We start from the raw sequence: 13210 nt of genomic DNA, 5'->3' as shown, positions 1-13210 counted from the left end.
CTAACACAGCAAGACCCTGTCTCAAAACAAAACAAAACAATTTTTTTCCCCAAGTCTAATGTGCAGTCAATATTGAGAACCACTGATCTGTTATCTAGAATTTACTTAACAAATGATACTACTACACTATATTTTTTTAATAAATTGGATTTAATTAGCAAGTCATCATCAGTCCGTTTTTTCAGTTTCCTCTGATAAGAATTTCTTAGCTGGGCCTGGCGGCACATGTCTGTAGTCCCAGTACTCCAGAGGCTGAGGCAGAAGGGTTGCTGTGAATCAGAGGCCAGTCTGGACTACATAGCAGGTTCAAGGCCAGCTTGAGGAACAGAGCAACACCCTGTCTCAAGGGGGGGAAAAAGAATAACTTCTGGCTTTTTTTATTTTTAGCCAGGGTCTTGCTGTATAGTCCAGGTTGGCCACAAACTTGGAACCAGTCCTTCTGCCTGTGCCTCTGCCTCCCACAAGTCCTAGTTCTTTAGGCATGGCCTATCACACCCGCATCTGGCATATATTTTTTGACTAGAACATACACATTTTTTTCCAGTACTGGATATTCAATGTGGGGTATTCACACCCAGCAACACTCCCAGCCTTTTTAATTTCCTACGTTGAGATAAGTCTGAACTATTTGAGGCAGTACTAAACTGCACATGTTGCTAAATTCCCAGGTGGGTTCAAGCCTGTTGTTCTTCCTGCTTAAGCTTCCCAGAGCGGTGTGATGACAGGCAGCCACTGTAACACCTCACTTAAAAGAACTTCTTAAACCACTTTGCAGTCAGCAAGATCAAGCAATTAAAAAATCAGGGAACTGCCTCAAATTTGTCACAACCATCTATCAAAGCCAAGTTTACATCTGTATGTACAAACGTGTGTGCGTGTGAATAACTGTTTCAGCACCTCTGCAATTTGAGGCCGTGAGGAGCTTCATGCTTTTATCTGTAGTTGTACTAAGTATACCTGCATGTCCCTCAGGCTTATCTCCAGGCACTACATGTATGTCCTACTTAAAGTAAGAACTGTGCTAAGTGGGTACACCCTAGAGCTGCCCGATGACGTGGGTAGAAAGTGCACCTCATCATCTAACAAGATGTGCTGCCATAAGCGGCCTTGCCACACTTCATCTTGGGGCTCAGGGAAGCCAGTACATACGGAAAGCAGAGTCTGCAACAGACTCAGGGCGCCTGAGCAATCTGAGGGACTATATCATTGGAGGCACTCAAGTTAACAGGTGTCATCAAATAACTGAACCTGGAATGCAAATGATCTTCCTCTGACCAAATAAGCTGGAATAAACGTGTTCCAAATTATTTGAGTCACTGTCTATTATGCAAAAATGTGAGAAAAATGAAAATTTAGGGGCCAGCGAGATGCTCGACAGTCTAAATGCCTGCCTGGCCCACGCCTTTAAGGACCCAGGTTCCTTCCCAGTACTGCATGCCAGGCTGCCCCTGGAACAGCGGCACGCAAGACCTTGTACCTCAGTAAACAAAGAAATGATTTTTTTTTTTTTTTTTTTTTTTGCGGAACCGGGGATTGAACTCAGGCCCTTGCGCTTGCCAGGGAAGGGCTTATTCCACTGAGCCACTTCCCTGGCCCTAAATAAATGAATTTTAAAAATTAAGTTTTTTTAAATGCAAAATTTTCATAATCACCTAAGTCGAGCATTATAGGAATTAATTAATCTCTCATGCATTGTCCATTCCATGTGTTGGTAGTTTGAAGCACTGTAACATAAATAGCTATACTGTTTTCCAACCAGTATAGGGCACGTAGTTCCGCATTGATGCTTTTGGCACTTTGGCTTATGAGTTTCCTTTTTTTTTTTTTTTTTTAAAGATTTAGTACTGTTAAAGGTAGACATTTGAAATTTATCAGGAAACTTCATATATATATAAAATGTCTAAGCATTAAATGGGTATTGATCTTTTTTAAAATGTGTAGTAGTAGACAGAAAAGGCTGTTTCACTTTTAAGTTTTAGTGTCCAAAGTTATAGTTATTTTGTAATTAGAATATATTCTCAAGAATGTTCTTTTACAGCTATATATTACTATTAGTAAAAAACTCCCCTTTATTTTTCAAAGCATATAAAAACATTGTTCCACTAGTTTGAATTTTCAAAATAATCTTTAGTAAATGATATATTTCTGTGCATCTAGTTAAATTCTTCACTTGAATTGTAGAAATCTTCCAATAATACAGGATAGTTTCATATTCTCATTAATATTTTTCATTTAATTATGATGGCATCCAAAGTAAATCTAAAAGGAATCTTCAAAATTCCCAGTCTGACATTAACTCAATTATTCTTCTCAAAAGTAAGTAGTAATGAGCTTTTGCTAAAACTATTACAGCATCCTTTAAAACTAAAGTAACAATAACATTTTCATTATAAATTTTTACAGATGAGTTGAATATACATATTATATATACATACATATATATATATATATATATATATATATGTATAAAATCTACTTTTTCTTGTTTCCTTTTACAGGCAGCGATACCGTCTTTATCCAAGTTACACTGCCCCATGGCCCAAGTTAGTATATTTGGATTAAGACTCATAATTTTCGCTTTGGCTTTAAAAATCAAACAAAATGTGACCTTTCCTGCTAAAATTCTCCTTGGGTCTGGCAGCCTTGGTACCTGCTTGCACCATCTTAGAAGTGAGGCCTTCACTTGTGCTATCCTTTGATCATAACTGATTTGCTTAATTTTTATATACTTTTCATGCTTTTTGTCAAACCTTTTTTCTCATTTAAAAGAACATAGTAAATGGGTGGCTTCCACATTTAACCATTTCTCTTTTCCAACTGTGGAATTCTAAATGTATGTTAGTGCTCATCTTTGAAAACAGAAGCAAGAGCATGCATGCGCATATGGCAGTGCTGGCAACTACACGCAGTGTCTGAATCACAAAGCATACTGTGCCTGTGACAGCACAGACTGTAGGCAGATAACTACTTTGGGTTTTTTTGGTTTTGGGTTTGGGTTTTTTGGCAGAACTGGGGATTGAACTCAGGCCCTTGCACTTGCCAGGGAAGCACTTATTCTACTGAGCCATCTCCCCGGACCCTCAAATAACTACTTTGGACTTTAGAAGGATTATCTTTTATCATTATAACTATTTAAATTACAAGGAGTAAATATTTATCCCAGATAAACAAAATTCTGTTGAAGCCATTTTGCTTTTAGTTTTAAAGTTCCAGTTCGCTAAATCCCATTTTAATTATTTTAAGCTAATAAATTAACATTTTACTGTCTTTTTATGCAAATGATTTTTTAATTTTATCCTGAAAATGATTTTAAAATGTGTATGATAAAGATATTAGTTATAAGCTAAATTAACTGTATGTAAACTAAGTTAGTACATACATTCTTTAAGTTCTATATTGCTGTAACATTCAGTTGACAAAACTTAATGTCTAAAGGAATAAAAAAGAACTTGCCAAGTATAATTTCGAGGGATTATTTCTATAAGTACTTTCATGTATTTTACAGTGTTTATAAAGTAGTTAATAACTTAAATTTGTGCTGTCTACGCTTTTCAACTGTGGTCTGTAAGACAGGTTCCACTTAGAAGCTTTACTTTCTTTTTTTTTTTTTTTTTCAGCTCACCAACTTATTCCTCAGTCAGGGTCACTAGATTTTTAGTATACCTATAATTCCTGTTTTCATTATCATGACTGCCCCAGTCATCTTGAATAGCTCCACTACAGTTAGTTTATAGATTAGATCTGATGAGCCTGACTCTCTTTACATGCTCAGGAGTGCCTCTGTCCAAGCAGAGCAAGGACAAGGCACCCTCTGGGCCCTGGACTCTCTCCCCTGCATCCTTTAGGAGAATTGCTAGGGGAGACACTGGAGAACACTTAAGATGGGGCAGCTCCCGAGTACTACCCAGTTAAGAGCAGGGAGATTCTAATTGGAAAAAATGAGGCCATCACAAAGCTTGATAAAAATTAATTGCCATTTCAAAAGATGTCTGAGAATCATACACAATTAAAAGTTCTAATAATAGATTAACAATTTATTTTGTTAGAATGTTATTTTGTTCAAGAAACTGATATCTTTGGCAGCTGCTCTCTAAAACTTCTGCTAAGACATTTATGCATGTTTTTATAGCAGTTTGCTTTAATGAAGTACTATTGGGTATTGGTTGTAAAATGCTTTTGATACTTTTACGCATTTCTTTTAATGTATATTAGCAGTTTGTGGCTAAGCCTTTTCAAGATTAATGAGAGAAATAAAATTCCCATAAACTGTTTTGGAATTTAACGCCCTACAGGATCTGCCTCAGTGTCGTCTATAAGTTTAACCAAGGGCACTGATGAAGTGCCCATCCCCCCGCCTGTTCCTCCGCGAAGACGGCCAGAATCTGCCCCGGCTGAATCTTCACCATCTAAGGTAAAGTAGAAAATGCCATCATCTGGAAATCAGAATCATTAGTTGCAGTATAGTCCATTGCTTGTGCCTAATTTATTTCTCACTGTGAGAGTTAACATTGCAGAGTAACTTTACTGAATAGTTTAAACAAAGACTATGGATTTAGCATGCAGAAGGTTTCTTTCTAAAAGTAGTTTTTCCAGTATGCTTGCAAAACTCTTCTAAAACTAAAACTATACATATTGTTAAGAAAGACAAGTTTTGATTTATAAGAGTAATTTAATCTCAATCAGTTCTGTAAAACCATACAGAGGCAGAAGGGGAGGAAAAGAGGACAAAGAGGTCTAAAGTTTTGTGTGAAAAAATCTAAGTGAAACTGTGTCTTTCATATATGCTAAAAGTTGTTTATCTGAGTCTGTAGGGTATCTAGCATGCTTCCTAATGAGGTATTTGTTGTGAAAACTCTAGATTGGAAGAGACCAGACCCTAAAGGGTCATGAATATTTTTTCCATCAGTTTACTTTTTTTTTTCCTTTTTTATTTATTTACTTATTTTGCCAGCTGTTAACTTACTTCATTTGTTCTTATGCTGTCCAAAGAGCAGAACACCTGGATAAGCCAAGACATTTTTTGCATAATTTCATGAAATATATAGTAAAATGAAATTGAAAAATCAATCAGTAATATACACTAAATCAGAAGTTGTATTTCACAATAAGCAAACAACAAAATTTTGAGAAAGGTAAAAATTTCACATTGGCAAAATTAACTTTTTTCTGTGAGTTGGCAATACTGATTATTTAAAATATATGGCAAAACTCTGTTCCACACAGTGTTCTGCCAACAGCATGTTTGAAAACCCCAAATTCTTAATATATTCATGGTAGTACATGAATTCAGTTATTAATAAGTATGTTGTACTCTTTTCTCATTTGTTAGATTATGTCTAAGCACCTGGACAGCCCCCCAGCCATTCCTCCTAGGCAACCCACATCAAAAGCGTATTCACCACGATACTCAATAGCAGATCGGACCTCTATATCAGACCCTCCTGAGAGCCCCCCTTTACTACCACCACGAGAACCTGTGAGGACACCTGATGTTTTCTCAAGCTCACCACTACATCTCCAGCCTCCCCCTTTGGGCAAAAAGAGTGACCATGGCAATGCTTTTTTCCCAAACAGCCCTTCCCCCTTTACACCACCTCCTCCTCAAACCCCTTCTCCTCATGGCACAAGAAGGCATCTGCCGTCACCACCATTGACACAAGAAGTGGACCTCCATTCCATTGCTGGGCCGCCTGTTCCTCCACGACAAAGCACTTCTCAACATATCCCCAAACTCCCTCCAAAAACTTACAAAAGGGAGCATACACACCCATCCATGCACAGAGATGGACCACCCCTGTTGGAGAACGCCCATTCTTCCTGAGTTCCTCTATCCTGGGATGTACAGTTTCCTTCCCCCCAATCCATTGCTGGCAATGGATGCACTGAGCGTGCCAGCACTGAGGAGTTAGAACTAGAGCTCCAAACACTAATGACTCTACTTCAAGATGCAGTATAAGACAATGAATTTTAACGTAGACATTAATTATAAATTGAAATGGTATTCCAGTGTAGAATATGTAGAAAGACTGATCTAGAAGAATTGGCAACTGATTGCATCTGAAAATCAACTGAAGGGACTTTTTCTGGCCAATGTGCAAGAACCCTCATTTGTGAAGTGATCTTTCTTGCTGAAGGGATGGAAGCAGTCTAGTGTCCAGCAGGCCCACATGACGACAGTTTTTGTAATTCAAAACATTATGCACTTTTTAAAAAAATCTTAAACAGGGATCTTCCTATCCTCCTCTGTTTTCCTTTGCTTTACTCTTCTACTTTAGAATATTTTCTTAAAAATCATTCAAAGGACTGTGAGGAAAGGCTGTGGTACCTGACCTTGTCAAAATCAAGGCCCCAGCACTGTACTACAGTCCTGTTTACAGATTACTACAGTGAATTGAATGGGTACCAAGGCTTCACCAAAGAGGTACTTTTTTGTTGTCGTTGTCGTCGTTGTTTTAAGACTAATTATGCCAATATTGAGAACATTTCCCTACCTGTCCCCCACACACAAACAAAACAAAATGTGGTGTTGCCTTCAAAAAAGATAAGTTTTGTGTCATTAACATAATGGAAGAACTTTTTAAAAAAGTTTAACTGTCAAGTGTACTATATACATTTAGGAGACTGTTACTCTACGCTAGATTGTCATATCCCCTCCTCCCACAAAGGTGTACTGGTAATCCGTGTCCTGGCTCACAGCTGTCCCTCTAATGACATTACGGAGATGTAGGCACCCAATGTGAAAAGGAGCATTCGCTGGGCATCACTGACACCATTTGTGTTTTACTAATAATCAAGTACTCAGCATACCTAGAATTACCGTGCATTGCCTAAATCATGTGTATATAGTGAATGTTATGTGATGTACCTAGCAGGTCTGTTTTAATTTAATTAAATAAAGATACAAATACTTTGGCTGGCTGGCATATATTAAATTATTATATGAAGAAAATTGTTGGTTCTTATTTCTTTCAGTTGAAACACACAAACCCTAACCATAAAAGCACGTATTGTGGTACGCTTTAATCTTAAGGACCTAAAGCTTCAGTTTGGCATGTACGAAAATATTTGGTTAAAGGACAATGGGTATCTTTCAAGCAGAACTGTAGGTTTTGTAATTTCTTGAGCAACATGTATGCAATTTGTTAAGGTTTATATTGAAAATTCTACCTTGCTTGAGGTCTTTTGCTCTGTCACAACTACCTACATCATTACTAGAATATGGATTACTCCTAAAGCCTGTGTACTGCTCTCCTGAGTCTAACACATACTGTGACTGAAGTGCATGTAACTCACTGAAGAGAAATCTGCTTACTGATGTCCGCTGCGACGTCCGTGAGGGTGCAGTGCTCCACCCAGAGGCATGCGCTCATTAGTTACCTGTCTGCATGCGTCCTCCAGATAATGAAGCACCTTTGAGTAATTCTGTTAACCATGTCATTAGACACGTTAGTAGTGCTGCATCATGGTGGAAACGTAATACTTTGATAATTTCTGTGATATTAAAGTATAAAATATACATCACAATAGTACAGTATATAGTCCTTTAAGAACAGCAGGTATGTTAACTATACCATCATTAAGCAGTCTGCTGTTACATCCTTTGTTAGAATAGTCTTTTAATGCCCATACCATTCCTACTATGATAAGCATCTTTCCTTCATAAAGTGTCCCCTCTTCTGAAAATATTCTTAAAAATTAACTGCAGGTCCCTTCTTGGTTGCGAAGTGTCCATAAGACTATTTATTTTAACAAGTATTTATGTAAAACCTACTAATGCTGCTACAATTAATTGATATACATTCCAAAATCCCCCCCGACCCTTTATTGGGCCAGCCTAATTTTCCTAATGATTTCCCCTTTTATGGCTTATTAACCATTCTTTAATTGTCCCATCCCCACTCCAAGTAAGAATCTGACTAAAGCCCGTTCATTCGGTCTCTGGCTAATTAGTGCTGGCCTTCAGTAGGTGATGACCCCTTCAAACCTGCTTGATCCTACACAAAGGAAAGACTCCGCTTTGGAGCTGCCATCTTTCTCCTAGAAAGGACCTTTCTCCTACCCAGTGCTTCGCGTAGACCACTTCACTGTGCAGCAGTTTGGGGGTTCATTTTTTTGTTTTGTTTGAGACAGGGTCTGCTATGTAGTTCACACTGGCCTTGAGTTCACTGTATGACCCAGGCTGGCCTCCAATTCATGGCGATTCTCCTGCCTGTTTCCAAAGTGCTGGGATTTATGGGCACATGCCACCACATCTGGCTGTTCAATTGTTTTATATGTATTGTGGATAGAGAGGACATTTTTATTCTGAAGTGTGATATGTGAGCAAAAATGTATATGATAAAAATTCCAGTTAGATGCCTTTAGATGGAAGAAAACTACCCTCATGGTTAATCTGTCTCAACACACAGATTTATCATTAGTAACTGAACTATACCTAGTAAGGGACAAGAAGTGAAAGTAATATAATGAATTCTGCCCTGGCATCCAGGACATGAGGAGACAGTATAGCATGACTTTTTGTCAGCCACTTTCTAAAATGTGGAATATTTCTTTAAGAAGTAGAAAAATTCCTAAATGTCTCATTATCTTTGGATCACAGAATAAAAAAAAAAAAAAAATTCCAGGCTGAATCTGGTGGGCTCATAACCAATATAACAATGTAAGCGTTTCACATCTAAACACTTCTAAAAACAGGACAGATAAGTGTGTCTAAATTATTGGCAAACCAAGATTATTTACTCTTCCTAATTCTCAAATCTATTTGAATACGACTATGATCACAGCTGGGCATGGTAGTGCATGCCTGTAATCCCAACACTTGGGAGACTGAGGCAGGAGGATTGCCACAAGTTGAAGTTCAGGGGCAGCTTGGACTATACGCAAAACTCTGTCTCAAAAATACTACTAAGATCAGGAAATATATGAACAACAGAAGATCATTTAATTTTAAAAGTTTGCTTAATTTAAGGTTATTGAGCATCAAACTACGTATTCATTGTACTACTATTCTCATAACTCAAGGGATGTATTACTAGATCCGAGTTAAAAAGACAGCCGGCCATACTAACACAGTCATAATCAAGAGAACAGTCTACTAAACAAATACTGTTTCAGCTGGAGGGTACCTTATGGTTCTAAGTTCTTCCTCAATGTTTCTTTTAATAAGCAAAATTACTTGATACCAAAAATTACATGGTATTTATGATAATGAATTTGTACTTCTCAACAGTTTAGCCTATTTCAATCTTTTATTTCATTGTCTTTATATGACGGCTTAAGTTCATATGTTTAGTAGCTCAGCAAAACAAATGTGAGAGTTATCCTAATTAGTATTGTAAATATTGAGGGAAATCTTTTTCTCCTTTAGATTCAAAACCAATTTAACCACTTATTTCTTGGCATTCAGCTGCTGTGGGTTTACTTCTTCTTTTTGGCCTATATTGTGTGACTTGTACAAGTGTAGGTCCTGCAGTATTGCTAGCAAATATGTACCACAAAGTATCAGTTTGGCTGAAAAAGAATTAGGCAGTAAAATTATTTATAAGGGAAAGTCATGACTTTATTCAATTTTCTTTTGAAACATCTTGTTACTAACTTTTAAAATTGTTTCATAATTCCTTATACATGAGCCAAAAATATTCTGAGCTCCAGTTAAGAAAAGCATGAAGTCTATATGATAAATCTAAACAAAAGCACTTGTAACTTCTTTTCATGCCTTATTTTCCATTTTTGACACCGTAAAGTGCATTTTCTGTCAACTGTGAGAAAACTTCCCTTTTGCCTTTAATGAAAGTAGTGCATTAAATAGCCAGTTGCTGCAAAATTACAAAGCAAGTTAGCTAACGGTGGGTCACACTGGACTACCACGCGCAATCAAGATCCATGAAAAGATGGAAATTAATGTGGCGTGGCTTAGAGAATGCACCTGTGCCAGATGCATGCCACTTTCAGTAGCTGCCAAATGTGCCTTTAATTAAGAACATCTCTAATTTTTTTCTTCAGATCAAGTCAGCATTTGGGGGTGGGATTAGGGCAGGGAATTTGGGATGCAAATATCTGGTGAAACTGCCAGAGAATTTGTTTGTCAAAGTGACATGTATAATTTTAGTTAAGATGTGTCTGTGTATATATGTGTATCTGCCTTTGTTTAGTAGCACAGTCATTTGCTAAAATTATTGTCAAAAAATATGCTGTCAGTCTTACTTTGATGTAAGAACAAAGTGTGGTCTATACATCTGCTATGGCCTTTGTACCTAACCGTGTCCTTAGGTGATCTTTGTACTACGTGTGCAGCAGTATTTGGTTTGCGTTTCAAGTGAAAATAATGGCTGTTATTTTTCTGGCATTACTAAGATAAACAAAAAATAAAGAAAAAATGCCTTACATAGCCCACAAGTGTATTATTTTTGCATGTATTTATTTGAGAGGGCAGCATTTTTAAAGTCATTAGTCATAGAAATAGGAAAATATTTTGCATTTTATCATGATCTTCCTTTGGGGGCACTTTTTCCCAAAACAAGCTATTATAACAGGATTTTAAAGTTTCCTATTACCATCTGTGTCAAACCCTCTGACTAGTGAGTGGCAGGGGTGCACCCAGAGCCAGCCAGAGTGCTGAGGCGGCTGTATCCAGAGACGTTTCAGACATCACAGTTGTCTGGATTTGGCAGGTTTTGCTGCTGCTGGAGTAAGCCAGCTTGATTTTGTAATCTTTCTAGATTTGGCTTGTATATGAAGTTTTAGGTTGTATGTAAATTACTAAGCTCACTCAAGGTAGATTATATAATGTAAACACCAATGACTCCTTCGAGAACCAATCTGCCTAAAAACAGGCAAATGAGGCCTGCAGAGGTGGCCTGACGGAGCACATTGTGGGAAGTTAGCCTCTGAGACCCGAGCCGGTGTTGGTCCCTGGGTGGGAGGACCACTTTCAGGAGCACCTGAGAACTGGGGGCTCTCCTCCTGGTTTAAGGGCATAAAGTCATTCATTTATACAGATTCATCTGATTAACCACTGTGAAGTCAAACATGCACAGTCATACTCTAGTCCATTTAACAGCCATAGGCAAATAATGCTAACACTGATTATTAGTCAAACTTGACTCTACATTTCCTTTTGAAATGCTACTTCGATTTTTAACCAGGTATTTGTTTTCTATTTTAATCGTGTCAGGTCATCAGTTTGAGAGCAGGAATAGGAAGGCCTGCCTTGCTGCAGATGTGATAAGAGTACAGTTCCAAGCAGCAGCTTCTTCGGCATTTTAGGACCCTGACTCTTGATTCTTACTAGAAGCAAGAAGAACCACACACTGTTAAGAATCTAGTAGGTGATCTTAGGTAATGTGCATTTGATAAGGACCAACTTGACTGTTCAGCGGTCAACAAACCCTTATTGTTCCAGGTCAGTTCTGATGTTAGGAATCTCCAGCAGTGAAGAAAAATCCCTATCATGGGATTTATCATTTAGTGACACAATGTAGACAGTCATGATAATTAATAGGTCTATTACATATTAGCATATTGTAATTGTTAAGAACAAAAGATAAGGTTGTTGAGAATATAGGACAAAAAGGAGATAAAATTTAAATGGAAAGTCAGAGTCTCTCATAGAGAAGGTGGGACCTAAAGACCCGAAGAATGAAACATGGAGGTATTTAAGAACTGCCGATCACAGGGAGCAGCCAATCCAAAAGCCTGGAGGAAAGAACACTTTTAGTGTATTTATGGATTGGCAAGGCTACTTGAGTTAGGAAAAAAATGAATGTGAGGAGCCTTGAAAGAGGTGCCATCAAAGTTTAATTTACAGTCTTGATACTGTGTTGAGAAAACTGAGATTAAGAACAGGAATACTGAAGAAAAAAAAAAAAAAAAAAAAAACAGGAATACTGCCAGACATAGTGGTACACAGCACTTGGACATCTGAGAGTTCAAGGCCAGCCTGAACTGCATAATCAGACTGTCTAAAAAAAAAGGCCAAGCCAATTAAAAGTGTCCTGGCCCACAGCAGTATAGGTGATGAGGACAGTTTAAAGTATATATGTATTTGGAAGAAAGTTTGCTGGCAGACTTGAAGGATAAAAGAGAAATAATTATATCAACAGAAACAGTTGTCAAGGGTGATTTTAAGGTTTTTGGTGAGAGAAAACAGATAAAGTTACCATCAGCTAAGAAAGGATATGGTTGAAGAAGAGTTGGACACATTAAGTTCAATAAATTGATCATACATCTGAGAGAAGTAGAGGAGACAGAAATGTTAGTCTGGAGTTAGGGAAGCAATCTGGGCTAAAAATACCAAATTGGCTGTCACTTTCAAATAGATCCTATTTCAAAGCCAAAAGACTGGTCAAGATCTCAAAGGAAGTGAGTATAGACTGGGAAAGGAGCATAAATGAGCCCTGGTATATTGTATCATCCAAAAGCAGCACCATCTAGAACAAGACAAGACCACCAATGAATAAAGATGAAGACCAGGAATATGGTGTGCCCTAAGGGTTAGTAAAGAAATTATTTCAGAAAGGGAGTCATCCATTGTTGCTTGGCAAGGATAGAGCAGTAGAATGACTGAGAATGGACCATGGGTTTCGCAGTGTGCTAGTCACTGCTGATCCAGACACGAGGAATTTGTGAAGTGATACGTGCAAGAGTCTGGGCCTAGTGAGTTTAGTAAAGAATACAGCAAACAGGCTAGGAGTCATAGTGTTTGCCTAGCATGAGGTCCTGGGTTTGATCCCCAGCACAGGATTTTAAAAAATTGCATAGCAGGAGAGATGATATGGTTGAGGAAGCAGAGAACTGATACATAGCTTGAACCATCAAGAAAGAGGTTTCCTATGTCTTAAAGATGGAAGAAATAAGAGCATGTCTGTGTGCTGAAGGTCGCCCCAGTAGAAAGAAAAATGTGACAAGAGGGCATGGGGTAGGTTCGAACGTTAAGTGAAAGCAACTCATTCGAATCCTAGATAGTATCTACGAACAGTCCCACAAACAGATCCCACTGTCTTCTGAGGAATAGGTTTATGTCCATGAGAAAAAGAACATTTAATGTCACTGTCTAAATGCAATGAGGCAAGATAACAAAAAAAAAAAAAAACCTTATAGATACAAGTTTAGAAAGATTACGCACTGAACTTTTGGAAAACAACAGATTTTTAAAACAAGTTGATCTGGGGATAAAATCTTGATTATTCTGAAATATAACAACTGCCCACAA

General features: G+C 37.8%; 1 protein-coding gene across 3 annotated transcripts in view; it reads left to right on the top strand.

Moving 5' to 3' along the window:
- Sos1 (SOS Ras/Rac guanine nucleotide exchange factor 1) overlaps window positions 1-6912 on the top strand; it is a 71278-nt gene extending 64366 nt beyond the window's left edge. For 2 of the 3 annotated variants that reach the window (XM_023711177.1, XM_012513914.2), the window contains 3 exons: window positions 2499-2543; window positions 4293-4411; window positions 5330-6912. In XM_023711177.1, coding sequence (XP_023566945.1) covers window positions 2499-2543; window positions 4293-4411; window positions 5330-5821 — 656 coding nt within the window. In that variant the 3' untranslated portion in view covers window positions 5822-6912. The remainder of the gene's footprint in view (window positions 1-2498; window positions 2544-4292; window positions 4412-5329) is intronic. The other variant, XM_023711176.1, reaches the window with a different exon arrangement.
- The last annotated feature ends 6298 nt before the right edge of the window (window positions 6913-13210 follow it).

This window comes from Octodon degus, unplaced genomic scaffold (genome assembly GCF_000260255.1).
Source record: "Octodon degus isolate 3935 unplaced genomic scaffold, OctDeg1.0 scaffold00020, whole genome shotgun sequence".
Taxonomy (NCBI): Eukaryota; Metazoa; Chordata; class Mammalia; order Rodentia; family Octodontidae; genus Octodon; species Octodon degus.
This window is presented reverse-complemented; position numbering and strand designations above follow the sequence as displayed.